Genomic DNA, 16,995 nt, shown 5'->3' with positions numbered 1-16,995 from the left:
CTCACTGGGTGACCTTGGGCCAATCACAACCTCTAGCAGTCTTAGCCTACTGTAAAGGGTTGTTGGGATTAAATGGGGGGACGGGACAGTGTACAGCAACTTTGAGAAAAAGGTGGCCTATAAGTGCAATAAATGTGAAGACTGTGGGTTATCTGTGAGAGGTTTAGTGCTGTGGCCCTACCTTATTCATGTACCCCTATGATGTTTTAGTTCATAATTCTGTATTGTGTTTTATTTCTGTGTTTTATTTCTGACTATCGGTCGAATAAAGGAAATTGATTGATTGATAAATGTGAAGACTGGCTGAAGCACGAAACTGAATGATATTTTGTGATAAGAAATTAATATCGAAAATGTACAATCTGTTGCTAGACTGGGAAACGAAAGATGAAGAGGTTAAATCAGTCATGATTAAATGGGCACAAGATGTGGGACACACTATTCAGATGGAGGAATGGGAAAAACTATGGAAGAGTGGGATTAAATTTACAGCATGTGTGGCGACTGAAGAAAATTAGATACCATCTATACATCATTTTCATATAATTCCAGTCAAATTGGCAAAAATGTATAAATCTAAAGAAAATAAGTGTTGGAAATGTAAAACAACAGAAGGTTTTTTCCTATGTGATGGAAATGTAAAATAGTAAAAACTACAGTGGTACCTCGGGTTAAGTACTTAATTCGTTCTGGAAGTCCGTTCTTAACCTGAAACTGTTCTTAACCTGAAGCACCACTTTAGCTAATGGGGCCTCCTGCTGCCGCCATACCACCAGAGCATGATTTCTGTTCTCATCCTGAAGCAAAGTTCTTAACCCGCGGTACTATTTCTGGGTTAGTGGAGTCTGTAACCTGAAGCGTATGTAACCCGAGGTACCACTGTATTGGGAAATGATTTTTTTTTAAATAACTTTTGTCAAAAAACCAGAAGCATCCCTACTATTACAGGAGTAGATATACCTAGATTACAAAAGAACTTATTTATGTATGCGACTGCAGTCGCACGAGTATTGCTTGTACAACACTGGAAAGAAGGTGTCCCAACTAAAGAAGATTGGCAACTTAAATTAATGGAATGTGCTGAAATGGCAAAATGACAATGAAACTAAGAGAAAGAGATGACAACGAATATAAGGAAGAATGGAAGGACTTTATTGCATATATACAGAAGCAATGTACACAGGTTAATACATTGGCAGAGTTCTAGGACTACTTGTAATTACATTGTGAATGAACAATAAGTAATTTTAATGGTTTTTATTTTACATTGGACGTGCGGTATGTTGATAAACACTGGAACGAAGGAAGGGACTGGGGGTAAGTCAATTTTTTTGTTTGATATTGAATTTGTATTGATGTTGTTTTATTTTTGTTATATTGGGAAATATGCATTAAAGAAAAAAAAAATGAGATTTTCGTTTAGTTATTTCATTGGATGCCCTGCCCACCCAGGTCCTCCAATCTCCCGTTCCCAGAGCTCCTCCTTTCTGAAGAGGCGAGAAGGCTGGTCCAGGCCCGCCTCCTCTCTATGCACTTGGTATATTTTCCTCGGCGGCGGCGGCGGCGGCGGCGGCGGGCGGGCGGGGGGGGGGGGGATTTGTGTCATATGACAGATCCAAGATGGCGTCGGCCAGGCTGCAGAAAGTTTTGCTGCTCCAGCTGCTGAGCGGATTTTGCTGGCTGAGTCCCGGGAGCTCGGCGGGGCCGGTGCCGCTGGTCATCTGGCATGGCATGGGTGAGTGAACGGGATCTAGTCAGGGTCTCGGCTGATGCTTTGTCGAGAGAAAGAGAGAGTTTAAAATGTTCATCCCGGTTTTTTGTTCTTATTTTTGTTTTTGCAGCAGTCTTGAGAGAGTCTTGCAAGAGAGTGACCAGGCTAGTTAGTTTTGTGGCTGGATGCAAATTCGAACCCTGGTTCTGGGTAAACGTTTTCCCACGGAGTTCCAGCCTCGTTGTGGTAAAGCACGACATCTGTATAGCATGTATTATGAGGTGCTTTAACAAACAGGAGACAGTGGCTTGGAGGAGACTTGTTTTTTAGTTTCACAGTCATAGTGTAACTGTGCTGCTTCTGTTCTCAAAGCACTACAAACTTATGATTTTCCAGATAAGGAACTGAAGCTACAGGACCATTAGGTAGTTACCACATTACCTTCTTTCTGAAACTGAAACAAGAAAGCCACATAATTTCACCCTAAAAGAAACCTTGCAAGGTAACTGAAGTGGTGACACTTTGAAGTAGCAGAACCCAAACTTGAACCCATGTCCAACAGTTTAACAACTAATTAACACTTGCTTTGCTCCATCCTATGCACCTGGGTTTTTTCCCCATTTTTTTGCTTGACAAGAGTTAACTGACAGTGCAATCCTATGCAGATCTTCTCAGAAATAATTCCCAGCAAGTTAAATGGGGCTTATTCACAGGTAAATGAATAGCCTCCTGACAATTAGCAACCTGTTGACAGATACTAAACTACGAACAAGCCCACACTGCTGTTAGTAAGGCTGAGATCCCCACTTACATACGAGTAAGATCCATTGAATTAAACAGGCCTTATTTCCAAGAAGACTCGGCTAGGATTGTGCTACAATTCGTTTTGCCATTAAGCAGCCTAAAGGGTCTGGAGGGATTAGTAAATAAACCAGAGGGTCAGTTTTTCATTGTAGCCCATGTTTGCTAACCCCAGTCTTGTACTCCCCAGTAGCCTGGCCAATCACATTTTCCTCACTGTGTGATTTACTAGGTTATCAACTTGCAGGAAACTGATCCAGTATTTCACCAAGCAAAGCTTGTATGCATTTCTCCCTAGTGGTTTTCCTTAAGAGAGGACTTGTCAGTAGTGACAATCTTTCTAGCATTTTTTGGGTGTTCACAGTTTTTTCTCGGTTGCTGTGATTGATGTGTAGACTACATTAGTTGAAAAGTGGATTGATACAGCTCATCCTTCTGCCAATTGCATAGCATAAAAAGACACACGTGCGCACAAATGAAGCTTGATTCTGCATGAATAGTGCAAATGGAAGCAGCTTTTATAAATACAGCAGTAATATTTAACAATTACCTCAGTGTAATTATCCTGCCAACAGTGACCTTTTTTATCTGCTGGCTTTAGTCTAAAAGCAATATTTGATGCATAAACAGACAGGTGGCAAGAAATCTGATGAAGCTTGTTCAAAGATGGCCAAGTGCCATCCTTCCCTTTATGATCTTATCACTTAATTGGATTATACAAGGGGATAGTTGAATTGGAGTGGCATGAAAAGAACTGGGCATTCAAAGCTCATCTCAGTCAAGGAAAATGTATTATAATTTGTTTTAATGCAGAGGTGGGGAACTGAAGGTCCAGGACCAGACCCTCCAGGGCTCTCTGTCTGGCCCTTGGGACTCTCCCCAGCCCATATCCCTCCCTTGCTGGCCCTGGTTTGCACCCTTCTTGAGTGTTTTTGCTTGGCTGGAATGTGTCCTTGAACTTTGATAGCGCCTCTTTCTTGTTTGGATGAGGATGGAGAGGGATGTGTGTAGAAACTAGCCTTCTGAACAAAGGTAAACATTAAATGGATTGCTGTGCCCACTTTTGCCTCTTGCCCTGCTCCTCCCCCGGAGGCATGTGGCCCTTGAGATGAAAAGGGCTTCCTGCCTCTGTAACTGGGATCATGGGACACTGTTTCTCAAAGAAATATGCTGACCAACATCATTAAATAACCGAAACTAAACAGAAGAGAAAATGAAACTTTAAAAAAACGGAATTTAAAAATTGGAAGAATGCCATACAAAACATAGCATCTAGTTCCAGACAGTGACATTGCAAGTGTTATATGCATTTACAGTTGAATAAGACAGTGAGAAAGGGCAGGTAGCATTAATGCTGTCCCTTAAAACCAGTTTGATTCTCTTGCCTAACCCTCACCCTGCCCTAAAGCAGTTGCTGAGAAATTGCAAATGGGAAGGCATCCTGAAATGGCAAGACGTCTTGGAGTCGGGGTTAGCAACTGGAGGCCCCATGACCAACTCCAACCTTGAAAGAGGACCAGTTGCAAAAGGGGTATTTAGAAGTGATGAGGGGCTACATTAGGAGGTTTACTTGTTAGTCCACTTTGGGTGGGAGTAGAGGGTGGCCCTTTTTTGCCCAGCCTCCTTTCAAGGTAATTGCTGACTCTAGGATGGGGGCGGGGGACCTTGTGCACCTCCTGATATTCGTGGACTTTCATCTTTCTTGACTACCAGCCTTGCTGATGGGAGCTGGTGTCCAGCAACATCTGGAGGAGCCACAGGTTGTCCACCTTGCCCTGAGATAATATTTCTTTTCCAGGGGTAAAGAGTTAGAGGAACTGGCTCCAGGTCAGGATAAAAGAGAATATTTGTATCTCCTGAAAGGCCACAGGCTCCAGACTTCTGTGACTCTTCACAGTGATTTCAGCCTCAATTAAAGACTGGTTTATAGCATGGCTGCATTTGTGTGATCATTCAGCTTTATAAAAGTCCAAGGCTCCAGACTTCTTGTCTAAGGGTTCTTACTCGCTCCAAATCACCATGTAAGATGTTAAGCACACTCAGTACTGTGAGTGAGGTTTGAAATTTGGATGTGCACTCTCCTGTTGCACTTTTGATTCTGTTTCGGACTTTTACTCCCAACGGTTTGTAATCTGTTGCTTTTATCCATGGGATGGAGCACAAACAAGGGAGGGACTAATGACTAGGAAACTGATGACAGAGCTGCTTGGGCAATTAATATTTTTTCCTTAGGGGAAGATGATATGTGCAGCTTCCCTGCCCCAGATCCTCCTCCAGTTTCCTGCTGATCTTGTCTCTTCCCCTCAGGCTCTTTTGGAGTCCCAGGTTGATGAGATCAGGCCAGATTTCTTTATATGGTCTAAGGCTGCATACAGACAATACATTTAAAGTGCATGGCTCCCCCCCCCCCCAAAATCCTGGGATTTGTAGTTTAGCTCTCACAGAGTTATAATTCCCAGCACCCTTCAACTACAGTTCCCATGATTCTTTGGAGAAGAAATGTGCTTCAACTGTATGATATATATGCAGTTATAGACCCATTGTGAAATATAACTGGAATAACATGAAATGTTAGATATAGTATGAAATTTTGCATCCATCCAGATCTCATTCTGATATTATCTGGGCTTTTATCTTGATTACCAAACTTGTTCGTTCTTTCTTTCTTTCTTTCTTTCGGGGCTACCCTCCTAGTAATAGATTCACCATCTCCCTTCATATAAAATTCTCACAACACTATTGATCTGCCAGATAACGTGTCCTCAGTTCCCTGCCTCCTGTGACGTCTCAGCCTTGTGCTTGGAGAATAAAAAATCCTGATACCCTTTCTCTGCTGGGACTAATATTCAATGGCAAACAATCTAAATTGATGTCATGAGCATACAATTAACAAGGGTACAGGAAACTCTGGACCATGTCTAAAGTCACATTCGACATGCATTTATTTTGAAGTGCAGTATTCCTATGTGTGTCTAAAACCATACTCTTGTCTCTTTTCCCCCACCCCTTTCTTTGGATGGGGCTTTGGGTTACAGCTGTTCAAGTAAGTACCTGTTGTATATATCTGGTTACAGCTGTTCAAGTAAGTGCCTGTTGTATATATCTGGATCAAAATGGCTGAAGTTTAGTCAGGAAATCAGAAATCCATAGTATTACAGTGGTACTTCGGGTTACAGAGGCTTCAGGTTACAGACTCCGCTAACCCAGAAATAGTACCTCGGGTTAAGAACTTTGCTTCAGGATGAGAACAGGAATTGTGCAGCGGCGGCACAGCAGCAGTGGGAGGCCCCATTAGCCAAAGTGGTGCTTCAGGTTAAGAACAGTTTCAGGTTAAGAACAGACCTCCAGAACGAATTAAGTCTTAACCCGAGATACTACTGTATTTATTAGATTTATATGCCTCATTATAAGATCTTAGGGAGGTTCGCAGAATAAAATACAGGTTAAAACAAGCACTTGATTAAAACAGCTAAACATTAACCTGCCCACTTCTCACGGACACATTTAAAAGGCTGCAGAATGTTAATCAGCCAAAGGGGAACATTTTCGCCTGGCGCCTAAAATATTGTATATATAATGAAGGAGCCAGGTGAACCTCCCTGAGGAGAGCATTCCACAAACGGGAGTATTATAAACATTACATGTTCCTTTTGCCCTTGTCTATGTGGGAGGTGTCAGTCTCCTGACTTACTGGCAAGAGAAGATGCATGCCGTTTGTATAAACCCACTTTATCATCACTGTTATCTTCCCAGGTGTAGTCCAGGATGACGTTCAGCAGCCCTCGCACAAGAAACAGCATGCCTTGACCAGGATGGTCAGGAATGATAATTGTGTTGTTTGTGTGGAACCGAGAAACAAATGTGTTTTCGTTTATCTGCTTATTACGTACCTTGGCCTTCAGTATCTCAAGAAGATATTTATGTGGCAGGTTTTGTAAAATGCAGAATTTTCTTTTAATGTAATCCCATTTTAATGTAATCCCACTTCAGGAGAGATAATTGAGCAATTAATTTAATAGTTGACCACCCTGCTTACTTGCGTTAAGGTGGGAGCCAAATATGGGGCTTCCCTATAGCCCCCTGGGGGCCCCAGTAACACATGAGCTGGGTCTACATTTGTTATAATTTGCAAATATATTTTGCTAGACTAAAAAAGAATGCTACTGCAACAGTCCTGTTGCTGAATTTCTATTTCAAAATCTTTCCCCTCATCTGCTTTTTTTTCTTTAATCCCAGGTGACAGCTGCTGCAATCCTGAGAGCATGGGTTACATAAAAAAAATTGTGGAGAAGAAAATCCCAGGGATTTACGTTCTGTCTTTGAAGATTGGCAGCAACTTAATTGAGGTGGTGTCATTTTTATTGTGAATTTTCTCAAGTAGGCACGGTGTTTAAAATGGTGCTCCTCATACTTTGTTAACTTGAGCCCCAGCTATCAGCTTGGAGAGCTCAGTTGGTTAGAGTGTGGTGCTGATAATGCCAAGGTTGTAGGTTCTCCTTAAGTGACAGCTGCATATTCTTGCATCGCAGAGGGTTGAATTAGATCAGGGGTCAGCACCTTTTTCAGCCGTGGCCTGGTCCACCAACCCTCAGACCATGTAGTGGGCTGGACTATATTTTGGAGAAAAAAATGAACATATTCCCACAAATAACCCAGAGATGCATTTTAAATAAAAGCACACATTCTACTCATGTAAAAACATGCTGATTCCTGGACCATCAGCTGGCTGGATTGAGAAGGCGACTGGGCTGCATCCGGCCCACGGGCCTTAGGTTGCCTACCCCTGGATTAGATGACCCTCTGGGTCCCTTCCAACTCTTCAATTCTAAAGGACAGTGTGCAGAACATTGTGGACAGCGCTGCATGTCTTTTCCGTGCCGCTTCATACAAGGATCTGTGCATTGATTGGGGCAATCAGTCTTGATGCCAAGACTGGCATTAGAGGAGGGACAGAGGTGGGGGAGTGTTTGTAGGGAAATGCCATTAGAACAAAGCATCATCTCTTCTGCCTGAAAGAGATGTTATGGTGAGGAGCAGTAATCTCATGAATCCAGTGGGGATAAGTGGGGGACCCTTCTAGGGCAGTTGAATTCTTCCCACTCATACCTTTGCAGGTTCATGAGAAAGGCTAGGAGACCTGCCTGTTGATGAGCAGGATTCTCATCCCCCGCCCCCTGACCCAATGGACCTGTCAATCACAGTGGGTGTGCATGTCTGAGTAGGGGTGGGGAGAACCTAAAGGCACCATCATGGACACCTTTAAAACAGGTGTGAGCAAGTAAGGGAGTAAGAAGGGCAGACTCCCATGAAGTAACCCCGAAGCTGCGGGTTGTAATTGGATTTGGACAGATCTGCTTATGAGCGCCTTGAAGCCACGATGGCCTCTGAGTTAGGCCTCTTCTAAGCCTTGTCTGTGCCTAAGCTCTGATCTCTAAATGGATTTGGTCCTGATGCTGAGCCGCCCAGCGCTCCCACATGCGCGTGGCTTTAGTTTTGCTACGCAGAGCTCAGAGCTTGGGTGCTGAATCGAATTCCACCCTGGCGTTACTTTTCCAAGCATTGAGGGCTGCCTTTCCCCAGTGGAGAGCTGTCGGGGGCTGCATCCCAGTAGTGAGTGGGGCCAGACACAAGCACTTGGACAAAGCGATTTCCCATGGAAGCAGCTAGGCATATATTCTGGGTGACCTCGGCTAAAGTTTCACTTCCCATTTTTGCCATAGACATAGAACTCTGTAGTCCCCCTAACTCCCTCTCCCTCTTGTATCCTGATGGAACGGCTGCTGGCTGCTAGGCACTTGAAGGAGAAGCCTGATGGAGTTGCTGTCCAGCAGAGCCAATGGAGAGACACAGCAGCCTCATCTCTCCCTCTTTACTTCTCCATTATTTCTATCTATCTATCTATCTATCTATCTATCTATCTATCTATCTATCTATCATCTATCTATCTATCATCTATCTATCTATCATCTATCTATCTATCTATCATCTCTCTCTCTCTCTCTCTCTCTCTCTCTCTCTCTATCTATCATCTATCTATCTATCATCTATCTATCTATCTATCTATCTATCATCTATCTATCTATCTATCTATCTATCTATCTCTATCTATCTATCTATCTATCTATCTATCTATCTATCTATCTATCTCTATCATCTCTCTCTCTATCTATCATCTATCTATCATATCTCTCTCTCTCTCTCTATCTCTATCTCTATCTCTATCTCTATCTCTATCTATCTATCATCATCATCATCATCATCATCATCATCATCATCATCTATCATCTACCCCTCTTGTGTTTGGTCCAGAAATAACAGTTAATGCAGAACACTGCAACATGTTTGCTGATCCTGCCAGCATATTACATCCTCAGCTCATAGATCTACATTGACAACTGATTTGTTCCTGGGCCAAATTCAAGGTGGTCCTCAGTCCGGCGAGGAAGGCTGGGCCTGGGAAGGACTTAACACCTGGCTCCTTTGAGACCAGGAGATTCAGCTGCAGAGTGACACTTGTTGAAACATTGGACAATTAGTGAGGGAAATCTATATATAAACTTGTCCCACTCTAGTGACTGCTGTATCATTGCATTATTAATAAACTATAAGCTTCACAGATACTCCTAAATGAGCAGGCATCTGGAGGGCCACAGGTTCCCTATCCCTGGGTTAGCGACTTCCGTTTTAAACAGAAGGGAGGAGGGCTGATTGTCTGGGGAAGGGAGCTGCAATCTCCCTGTGGGGACTTGCCTTCCTCCTGCTCAGTGTGTGACACTTTGGCATGTGTAGGTCATTGGCTGTCTCCTGTTCTTCAAGTTCTCCGTTTTCTTCAGGACATGGAGAACAGCTTCTTCATGAACGTGAATGACCAGGTGAAACTCGTGTGTGACGAACTCGCTAAGGACCCGAAGCTTCGAGGCGGCTACAACGCCATGGGCTTCTCACAGGGAGGGCAGTTTCTGTAAGTGTCTCAAGCGTTGCAGAATGAGGGAGGAGTTTTGGATGAAAGGGGGCGACTTTTGGTAGAATGCAGTGGTAGAGCATGTGTGTTGCATGCAGAAGGCTCTTAGAAATGTTAAATAATCAATAGAATTTTTTAAATGTTTAAATCATATTAATTTTTAAAAATCACTTTTTAAAATGTTCAATTTTAAACTTACTTTAAAATTTAAATTTAAGTCCCTCATGTGACATATGATATTAAAGTCCACGAAGTTCTGAAGAGATTGGTGTTTTTAGTTTTGATGTATGTCAATTCTGGACTGAGCTTTTAAGGTTGTTGTGCAAGGCCAAAATTGTCAATTTTTTGAAATTTCAAACCCTCATAACTCACAAATGGGATGAGATAAAAAAAATTGAAATTTTAGATTTAAGCTAAGTTTTAATTATTCAACAGGTGTACAAAATATTAAGAAAATTGGATGAGATGAGGTAAAAAAAGTTGAATCACTTGATATGGAGTGACCTATCTGTGACATAGGAGGCTGCCTTTTACAGAACCAGGCCCTTGGCCCCTCCAGCTCAGTACTGACTACCTTAAAGATGGGGAACTGCAGGCCTCCAGATGACATCAAGTGTCCCCTCCCACCACCCCTGGCCATTGGCCATGCTGGCTGGGGATGATGGGAACATCCGACAGGTCACCCCTCCTCCCTGACCTGAATTCCAATAAGAAGTATAATAAAATCTAACGTATATAAATTGAATTACAAAATCAGTATTAAATCAAAGTCAATATAATCCTGCCAGTTCTACGTTCTGCCCTGGTATATAAAAACTGTCTGGACAACGTGTCTTCTGCCTTGGAGGTTGCTGCTTAATCTGTTTTTGTCCGTCCCCCCCTTTCCAGGAGGGCGGTGGTGCAGAGATGTCCCTCTCCCCCAATGTTCAATCTGATTTCTGTAGGAGGTCAGCACCAAGGTAAGCCCATCTGAGTGGTCTTTTGTTTTCTAGACGGCGAGAATGCAGATTTAGGCGGGGAAAGTTATGTCATAGCAACAGAGGATGTTATGCCTGGAGGTGCGGACCATATAGATCCCTTCCAATCAGGATTCAGTCCCCATCATGGGACTGAAACTGCCTTGATTGCGCTGGTCAGTGATCTCCGGCGGGCTAGGGACAGAAGGGAAAGCTGTCCCTGGTTCTGCTGTGAGTGTCTGGAGGCAGCTGGAGGATGGATGGCAGTTAACGGATTGAGGTTGAATCCTGACAAGACAGAATACTGTTTTTTGGAGATGGGATGGGCGAATGTGGGGGACTCCTTGGTCCTGAATGGGGTAATTGTGCCTCTGAAGGAACAGCAGCACAGCCTGGGAGCCATTTTGGACTCACAGCTGTCCATGCAGGCACAGGTCAATTCTGGGTCCAGGACAGCTCCACCTGGTACGCCAGCGGAGACCCTATCTGCCTGCGGACTGCCTTGCTAGAGTGGTGCATGCTCTAGTTTTCTCCCGCTTGGACTATTGCAATGTGCTTCATGTGAGGCTACCTTTGAAGGTGACCCGGAAACTACAGCTAATCCAGAATGTGGCAGCTAGACTGGTGACTGGGAGTGGCTGCCGGGACCATTTAACACCTAAAGGATCTTCACTGGCTCCCAGTACGTTTCCAAGCACAATTCAAAGTGTTGGTGCTGACCTTTAAAGCCCTTGGCCCAGTATACCTGAAGCAGCGTCTCCACCCCTGTCATTCACCCCTATCATTCACTGAGGTCCACATCCAAGGGTCTTCTGGTGTTTCCCTCACTGAGAGAAGCAAAGTTACAGGGAACCAGGCAGAGGGCCCTCCCAGCCGATGTCAGGGAGATAAAGAACCACACAACTTTTAGAAGACATCTGAAGGCAGCCCTGTATTGGGAAGTTTCAAATGTTTGACATTTTATAATGTTTTTGCACATGCCGGAAGGAAGCTGTCCAGAGTGGCTGGGGAAATTTTGCAGATGAGTGGGGTAGAAATAATAAAACAATACCACCACCACCAACAATTATTATTAAAGTAATAAGCATGACTAAGGGCCATTGATCTTAATGGCTGGTGTCATGTTCAGATCCTGAATGCCTGCAAATTGGTATCTTGCTGCCACAGGTGTGTATGGCTTTCCGCGTTGTCCCGGGGAGAGTTCTCACCTCTGTGACTGGATCCGAAGGATGTTAGACCTAGGGGCCTACACTGCAGTGGTCCAGAACCGGTGAGTTCACTTTGGCAGAAGTTAAATGTTATGGGGTGGGGGCATGTGCTTGGGGGTTGGGGCTTGCTCCGGCTTGTGTTTTGAACTCCCAGTTTTCCCTCCACTACAGCCTGGTCCAAGCCCAGTACTGGCACGACCCACTGAATGAAGAGGAATACCGGAAGCACAGTCTTTTCCTGGCGGACATCAATCAAGAGCGAGTAAGTTTGATAGGTTTGGGCCTTGCCGGTCTGCCTGCTCATCCCACCCCTCTATAATCAACTCCAAAAACAACCCCTGTAAACTGCAGGAAGTTTTTCGTGAAATTGTGAAGGTGTGGAAGGGCTCAAGAAAGAAAAAAACAAGCTAGAAAAAGTAGAATAAAACATTCAAAAAACAAACAGATATTTGCAGGGCATAGTCCTTAGGCACACAATGGAGCAGCCTTGCTGAGTCTTGTAAGATCTGCACCTGGTCAGTGACCAGATAGAGTAATGCCTGTGAGCTACAGACTTATGCTTCCTTAGAGGAAGGGTTGCTGTTGACGTTTAACTTGTTTTGTTACGTACTATAAACCTTGTTTTGAAGGATGAGTTATTAAACATATAGTCAGTTAGTACCCAAACAATATGTTTGCATAATAATATAAAAGGTAAAGGACCCCTGGACAGTTAAGTCCAGTCAAAGGCAAGTGTGAGGTGCGGCACTCATTGTGTGCATACTCATATGCATATGCATACTCATTTCGCTTTCAGGCCGAGGGAGCGACATTTGTCCACAGACAGCTTTCCAGGTCATGTGGCCAGCAGGACTAAACTGTTGGGGCGCACTTGGGCCAGGATTTGCATGGAATTTTCTGCAGTGTCATCAGCAAAGCAGATTCCAAGGTAGCTTGGGATTCTCTTAAATCTTCTTTTCTCTCTGTCTTTTCCTCCCTCTGTGCCCCCATCTTCTTTCTAGAGCAACAACAGTACGTATAAGAAAAACCTGATGTCTTTGAAGAAATTTGTGATGGTGAAGTTCCTCAATGATACCATGGTGGACCCTCCTGCATCTGAGGTGGGCAGCTCTGTGTGTGTGTGTGTGTGTGTGTGTGTGTGAACGCGTATATATGTGTGAAAAACACATGCAGAATGTGATGAAATGGAAGGGGGCTGATTTTGCAAACCCAATATACCGTATATACTTGAGCATAAGCCGACCCGAATATAAGCCGAGACACCTAATTTTAGCACAAAAAACTGGGAAAACTTATTGACTTGAGTAAGTATAAGCCGGTTCACCACACCACAAACCTGGTGGTGGCGGCAGCGGCGGAGGAAGAACAAGCAGCCCAAAAGGGACAGGCCTTTGCTGGCCTGGTGCATGTAGGTATGAACTGGCCATTGCAACAGTGCATGGCTCATTTTGTTGCTCTCCTCTTTCCCCAGTGGTTTGGTTACTACCGGAGCGGTCAGGCCAAAGAGACCATTCCCTTGCAAGAGACCTCACTATACACAGAGGTAACTATCCCGAATGTTGCTATTATTCCTATCAAGAATTTGACACCAAACCAGCTGTGTGACATCCCATTAGTTGTGGCAAGAAAGAGTTTTGTAACTAGATAAAAACTTGCAGAAGAGAGATTAATATCTACAGGTGACTCCCCACTTGCATGCGGGATTGTGTTCTGGGGGACCCATAATTGTGTATAAGTGGGGAGCACTCTTATTTAAGTGGGGAGTGCTTGTGGTTCACAAGGAGACCATCCTCTTTGGGCTATGGGGAGCCAAGAGGATGCTCTAGGGTGCTCCCCTCTTCTAGGTTCCTGTGCTGCAGGTGTGCATAGTTGCATGCAAGTAAATTCCACTCTAAAGTTGTCTGCTTAAAGAGCTGCATAAATAGTGTTCTACAAACACTGATTTGCAGAATTAGAAATTGAGACAGTTGACAGGAAAATGATAAATGAGTCTAAGCTGGTGTAGCTGAACAGAGATAATCTTCCAAACCTGAAGATGTGCTGACCACTAGAAGCACGTTCCTTCCAAGCTTTTACGAGAGAGCAGGGTGCATGCTTCCAAAAACAACAGGCAAATGTGCGTCTTTTTTTTTTTAAAGACTTCAATAGCTTTTAGGAATGCATACAGTATTTAAGAATGATTACTGCCTCCTCTCAGGGGCCAGTTAAAGGAATTTGGTTGGATTAGCACTGCAACCTTTTAAGTGACTGAAAGCCCTTGTGAATTAATTAAAAAGGCAGCCCTGGTTAATGGGACAACACATTGGGTGAGGTCCAACAATATTGTACTCAGCATCGTAGACCCATTGAAATCAGTGGATGTAACTTAAAATAGTATGAATTGCTACACTCCCTACACTCTTGAATCACTGCAATTGATACACTGGCTGTGAGCCGCAAAACATCTGGCCAAGTGGACAGATACTACCCTGAACGATTTGGAGTTAAGAGGTTAAAAATTAACAGCCTGTTTCTTTATACCCTTTTCTTGTCACTGCTGCTTGCCTTTAACTTAATGAAGCAGGGGGTGTAAATTTACGCCAGTTAACTTGGTGGAATTTCCCCCTAGACTGTAGCTTAGTTCTAACGGTAGGTTTTAGCATTTTTCCAGTAGTTTCCTTGGTGCCCTCAAACTAGATTGGCCCAGGATCTTCTCCGAGGAAGCCTTGATAGTTAAACTGGATGTATGCCAGTTTAGGATTGTTCTATATATGCAGCTGTGAAAACATTTGCTGCTGTATTTTCCCTGAAGTTCCATTTATAGTAGCTCCAGTGCTTATGATTGCAGCTTCAGGATCTTAATACTGATTTATTTTATTTAATAAAATTTATATACCCAGTTGATTGTAAGAAAAACCCTCAACGTGGGCAGAAGTGGACTTGTTCAGCCTACTTTTTTTACTAGAAGTCTAAGATCTGCTAACAAGTCAAAAGACATATAGTTGGAAGCAAACACTTTCAGCCAGCAATCTACCAGTAGATCCCAAACCACCTTCTTTGCCTGCTGCCGCCTAAGTTTTGCATGGTGATTTCTAGCTGAGATCCATCTGTTTGTTACTCTATGTTCCTTCTTTCAGGATCGGTTGGGTTTGAAGGAAATGGACCAAGCAGGGAAGCTGGTGTTCCTGGGCGCAGAAGGAGATCACCTCCACTTTTCTGAAGAATGGTTCTACAAGAACATCTTGCCATTCTTACAGTGAAACTGATGATGACCCACAGGCTGAGCCTGCCTTTCTGTGTTGCTGGAGATGAGAGTGTTTGGTGTGCTCCTTTATAGTGCTTGGCTGGAAAGGAGAGACTTCTCACTAATCTGCTAGGTAGGGGCTAGCTTGATATAAGGATTAACACCAATTAATTGAACTCTCTCAGTAGGTCTTCTGCACCTTTATTCAACACAGCCTGACCTCTATCAGCTTTGCCCTGCAGAGGCACTAAAATAGAACAGACCTTTCAGCTATGTGAAAAGTCATTCGTATTTGTTTTGGGATGGCAAAATTGATGTGGGTTACAATGCTTTCTCAGCCTCCTTTTCTGGGATCTGTGCCAACCTTTTCCTGCCCCCCAAATGTTTTGACTACAGCAGGAGGGGAGGATCACTTTGTCTTCTTCCTCCTTTAGTGATTTTATTAGGACAGGCAGCCATCAAAATGAACACATTTGTTTGTGGAGCATGTTGTGCAAGGCTGTGTGAAACTGAGGATGCGATATTGCAGTTAACCTTTTGCAGATCTCAGGGATGGGATATTTAATACCTCTTGTTAGAACAAGAGATAAAATGGGGGTGGGGTGGGGTGGGGTGCTAGCTTACGTTTCTCTCACCAGACTGCAAGTCTGAAAGCAGGCAGGAGGTCTGTGGTACACAAGAGAAACAGGTGACTTATACGTGCAACAATACTGTTGGGCCGTGTGAATGGCAGGATGTTAAGAAAGGGTGATTCAAGCTCTTTAGCTTTTTGTATTGTATTATAAGCAATAGCACACAAAAAAATCAGCACATTCCAATAAAAATAAAACAAAACAAATTCCTTCCAGTAGCACCTTAAAGACCAACTAAGTCAGTTCTTGGTATGAGCTTTCGTGTGCATGCACACTTCTTCAGATACCTTCCATTTCATGCGGCTCAATGTGGTGCCTTCCATAGTTCCAGTTACAGATAGGTAGCCGTGTTGGTCTGCCATAGTCAAAACAAAACAAATTCCTTCCAGTAGCACCTTAAAGACCAACTAAGTCAGTTCTTGGTATGAGCTTTCGTGTGCATGTGTTATCTGAAGAAGTGTGCATGCACACGAAAGCTCATACCAAGAACTGACTTAGTTGGTCTTTAAGGTGCTACTGGAAGGAATTTGTTTTGTTTTGACTATGGCAGACCAACACGGCTACCTATCTGTAACTTCCAATAAAAATGTTTAAGATGATTCAGTGAGCAGCAGCACTGCTTTCTTCGTAGAGGAAGGTTGTCCTCACTCCTAGCATGAAGCAATATTCCTCTTGAAGGCAATAGAAGAGGTACTGCTCCCCATGTTGTTGGTTTCAAAACTCCCTTACACCCCCCCCCCAAACCATTATGGCTAATGAGGAATTATGGGAATTGTAATCTAGCAATAGGTGCAAAACACAAGATCTGCAGTTCAGTAGAGATACTCACTTAGAAGAAGCAGAAGTGTCATTTTCCTCAAACTCCCACCTGGGTTCTAAAGGGCAGAGGCTGGATGATGAAGCAATGCTGCATCTTCCAAGTCGCAGTCTACATGCGATTGGCAAACTTGCAGCCCTTCACTTGTTGCTGGATTACATTTGCTACACCATCCCTGACCACTAGCTCTGCTTGCTAGGACTGATGGAAGGAAGTTGGGTAGCCAACAGTTTCCATACCCATTATATACTATTGTTGGGTTATGCATACAGTACTAACTCTCAAAATTCCAGAATCCCTTCATTTGAAACATCTGAATTATTTCACTACAATCCCTTGGTGAGTGGAGAGATGGCTTTCTGGACTTGGGAGCTGATGCAGGGAGGCTGTCAGGCTAGTTCAAGACCTTCCTGCCAACACAACAGATGTCAGTGGCCTCTGTGGTAACAGCTTTTAACAAAGCCAGGAAACATTTCCATGAATGCATTTGCCCACCAAACCGCTAGCCACAATGAAATTCTGAGTGAAGCCACAGCGGGCTCTGAGAGACTAGTGTGGAAACACTCCCAAGGACTCCTCAGACAAGCTTAAGCTGGAAATGTTGCTGAAAGAGAGCAGCATTGAGTCTGAAGCTGTAAACTGAGATTTGCAGCTTTTCTGGACGAAGCTGGTTGCAGAGGAGCTTA

General features: G+C 43.7%; 1 protein-coding gene across 1 annotated transcript; it reads left to right on the top strand.

Moving 5' to 3' along the window:
- The first annotated feature begins 1,585 nt into the window (after positions 1-1,585).
- Positions 1,586-15,652, top strand: PPT1 (palmitoyl-protein thioesterase 1). Its single transcript, XM_081871722.1, has 9 exons — positions 1,586-1,735; positions 6,749-6,858; positions 9,346-9,473; positions 10,362-10,432; positions 11,597-11,699; positions 11,809-11,899; positions 12,639-12,737; positions 13,109-13,180; positions 14,754-15,652. Exons 1-9 carry the CDS (start codon positions 1,621-1,623, stop codon positions 14,874-14,876), a joined length of 912 nt encoding a protein of 303 aa, XP_081727848.1. The 5' UTR covers positions 1,586-1,620; the 3' UTR covers positions 14,877-15,652.
- Positions 15,653-16,995: the final 1,343 nt, after the last annotated feature.

The sequence above is a fragment of the Podarcis erhardii genome (assembly GCF_964252035.2).
Source record: "Podarcis erhardii genome assembly, chromosome: 7".
NCBI lineage: Eukaryota > Metazoa > Chordata > Lepidosauria > Squamata > Lacertidae > Podarcis > Podarcis erhardii.
Note: the sequence above shows the minus strand (reverse complement) of the source record. Positions and strands in the feature narration are given on the sequence as shown.